General features: G+C 41.9%; 1 protein-coding gene across 2 annotated transcripts in view; it reads left to right on the top strand.

The window, feature by feature from the left end:
• Window positions 1–3,185, top strand: part of lpar2b (lysophosphatidic acid receptor 2b) — a 19,191-nt gene extending 16,006 nt beyond the window's left edge. For both annotated transcript variants that reach the window (XM_054605018.1, XM_054605019.1), the window contains exons 4-5: window positions 1–192; window positions 1,971–3,185. The exon at window positions 1–192 is cut by the window's left edge and continues 68 nt beyond it. In XM_054605018.1, coding sequence (XP_054460993.1) covers window positions 1–192; window positions 1,971–2,072 — 294 coding nt within the window. In that variant the 3' untranslated portion in view covers window positions 2,073–3,185. The remainder of the gene's footprint in view (window positions 193–1,970) is intronic.
• Window positions 3,186–3,615: the final 430 nt, after the last annotated feature.

Raw genomic sequence — 3,615 nt, 5'->3', positions numbered from 1 at the left:
TGTACCGTGCTGGTCTACGAGAAGTACTTCCTGGTGCTGGCCGAGTGCAACTCCTTAGTGAACCCCATCATCTACTCCTTCAGGGACAAGGACATGAGGAGGACCTTCAAGGAGATCCTGTGCTACGTGTGCCGGCGCCGCGGCGACCACAAGAGCATCTCCGGAGTTCACTTTAACACCATGGAGCAAGAGGTACTGAGCGAGAGCAACGGGGCCGCCGACGGCAAGCCGGGCGCCAAGTAAACGTAGCGCCGTGTACCTGGTTACCATGACAACCGCCTCCCAAAACCCCACCCCTCCAAGCACACACACACACACACAGGGCTCTAAAACAAATCGGGAAAATCGTGTTTAATAATGAAATAAATAATTAAACTTGCAGCAGCTTTGATTATTATTATTAATATTATTCAATAACAGTTTAATATGAAGTTGTGAAAACAATGAGCTCCATTAATTCATGAATTGATTAGTGATCTGCTGTTTTTATAAATCAGTTTGGGTCGATTTTTAACTAATGAAAAGTCCAAATTCTTTGATTCCAGCTTTTTAAAAGTTGATATTTTCTGTAAACTGAACGTCTTTGAGACGTTTCAGGACGTTTTGGGAGATTTTTTTATCCATTGTCTGACATTTTATAGACCGAACTAGTAATCAATTATTGTAGAATGTCCTCGAGGGATTCATGGACGGTGAAGAGAATAGTTAGTCTCTTAATCTTCACAGAGCGACACTTCCTGTTCTCCAACGCAACAAACTCCGACACCTTTTGGATTATGATAAGACATGATGGAAATGATCCATCAATCTTTTTCTATACATTTAGACACACACACACACACGACGGTGACAGCGGTGTGTTTTTAAATAGTCCTCATTTTACAGAACAAGTTTATAGATTAAAGATTAATAAAGACACGGAGAGAAGAGACACTTTATATTTGTTTTTTTTTTCCTGGTCCAAAGATTCCGGTCCGTCTAAATGCAGACGGACTTCAGATATTTCCGTAATTGGTAAAATAAATGGCAGAAAATATCCAGTTGACGCGACGTCCCTTTATAAAAACAACAAGCGTCTCTCAGTGGACGCTATTTTTTTTTTACGTTTCTTAACGTTCTGACGCTGAGCGATCGTATTAAAAACGTACTCAATCTGACAGCGTTACAGTGCGTCACTATTTCAGCCAATCAGAGAGCAGAATGAGGTCATCTCTGATTGGCCACTATTGGTCTTTAATTTGATGAGACCCGTGAGCGTCCCATAATGCACTGTTGTTCTCATGTTAAAGCGGTCCAGATGTGAGCTCCCTCGCATCATTCCGTCTGACTCGTTACTCTGGTGTGTGTGTGTGTGTGTGTGTGTGTGTGTGTGTGTGTGTGTGTGTGTGTGTGTGTGTGTGTGTGTGTGTGTGTGTGTGTGTGTGTGTGTGTGTGTGTGTGTGTGTGTGTGTGTGTGTGTGTGTGTGTGTGTGTGTGTTGTTCTGAATCATGGTTGTTCATCATTGAGTTTAGAGACAGACAGACGTTCTTTAAGACTTTATTCAAACTATAATCTCCAGACTTCAGATAATTCTTTTGTTGTTGTTTATTTTTGTACCGGCGTTGTTAAATGAATAAATGCATAAACCTGAGATCTGCTGCTTCGTCTGCGTCTCTGTGTCCATCAGACAGAAACATGAACGCCGTCTCTCTCTTTGTGCTGCTCTGATCCTCACTAACACATCTTCTCTCTCCTTTTTCTCCACTTCCTGTTTCGTCCTGTCTAACCCTCCATCCTCGTGTTCCTCGTGTTCCTCGTGTTCCTCTGGGTTCCTCTGGGTTCCTCTGGTTCCTCTGGGCTCCTCTGGGCTCCTCTGGGCTCCTCTGGGCTCCTCTGGGTTCCTCTGGGCTCCTCTGGTTCCTCTGGGTTCCTCCGGGTCCTCCTCTGTCCTCACATTCTCGTCTGTCTCTCCTCCTCTCTGTCTCTGTAGAACTATAAGTCTCGTGCCAACGATCCCACAGACAGGAGCAACGGGATGCCTCTCATCCACAGCGGCTCGGAGTCCGCCGCCGCCGCCGCCTCAGAAACCTGACAGGAATTCAAACCAGCGGAGACGTGAAGACGCTGACGGTCCTAAACTGTTTACTCTTTAAGACGGACTGGACTTCTAACTGTGCTTCATTAAGAAGAACGTCTAATGACGGAGGACGTCTCTTCTGAATTAAAGGAAGACGGAGACGCAAACAAACTGAGGGGACGTGAAATATGAGACTTTACATATGATGTCATCAAGAACTGTAGTTCTACCAGTCTCAGATTCTGCCTCATGGTCTCATCCTCTCGATGGACTCGTGTGTTTGTGAGCTGAGACCAAAGCGGTTCTTGTTTGCGGTTCTGAGTGTCTCCATTATTTTGTCCACCCCGGTCCCAGTAACAGGACGACATGTTCAGACAAGTTCTGCTGATGGAAACCAGTTCTGGACTCTCTGAAGGATTAAAGGTTGTAAATAACCGATTTGTTTAACGGCGATCATTTACCAATATTTTATTCATCAGTCACATAATAATAATAATAATAATAATAATAATAATATTATTATTATTATTATTATATTATTAACCAGGTCTTTAAAGCTGCAGAGCTTCCAGACTGACATCCATCTGTGCTGCTGCTCTTAAATCAGATCTGAGAACAGCTGACCAGGTTTCGTTGATGCGTTTTGTTTTATTAGTGATATAAATGTAAACACTTGGATTATTTGATTTATGATCATCAACAAATGTTTGAACTATCAGTGAAAATATGTTTATCTGATGGTTTTCTCATAAAGGCTTATGACTGGTCTTTATTAATGCATTATTACCATTAATAAAGCATTAGTTAGATGATAATAGGTTTATGATTCTGTTTAGATGCTTTTAACAGATATTTAAAGTTTTTAACTGAATATTTGCCTTTTGTTGTAGTTGCTTTAAGGGTTGAGATCCCGTTTTTTCCCATAATGCATCAGAAGCAGCTGCGTCCTCCATGTTTTTTTCTTGCTAACGCTGTTGTTTTAACGACAACATATTCTCAGCTGATCGTGATGTAAAACTTTCTTCGTGATCACATTGTACAGAACTTACAGTCACGTAGAAAGGTTTAAACAGCAACAAGGGCAGATTTCTGTTTGATGAGAACCTTTATTATAACCTTCATTAAAACTCTGAGAAACTCTTCAGACATTACATTACATTACATTACATTACAGTCATGTAGCAGACGCTTTTATCCAAAGCGACTTACAGGAAGTGTATTCAACATAGGTATTCAAGAGAACTACTAGTCACCAGAAGTCATCAGTGCATCTCCTTTCTTAAACAAGCATCTTAAAGCATAAACCAGAGCAAAAGTATAGTGCAGAGGCAAATTACTACGAAAACAATAATTGCAACAGACTGATACGAATATAATAAGTGCTACAAACTACTACGAATAGAATAAGTGCAGTAAACAAATACAAGGGTTAGGGACCTCTGAGCGACGGGGCAACCAATCGCCCCGAGGCAGCAGAGTCTGTAACTGGATGCTCCTACAGGGAGCCAGTGTAGAGAACGGAGAAGGGAAGTTGTGTGGGAGAACTTGGGTCATTGAA

Source organism: Anoplopoma fimbria, chromosome 9 (assembly GCF_027596085.1).
Source record: "Anoplopoma fimbria isolate UVic2021 breed Golden Eagle Sablefish chromosome 9, Afim_UVic_2022, whole genome shotgun sequence".
Taxonomy (NCBI): domain Eukaryota; kingdom Metazoa; phylum Chordata; class Actinopteri; order Perciformes; family Anoplopomatidae; genus Anoplopoma; species Anoplopoma fimbria.
This window is presented reverse-complemented; position numbering and strand designations above follow the sequence as displayed.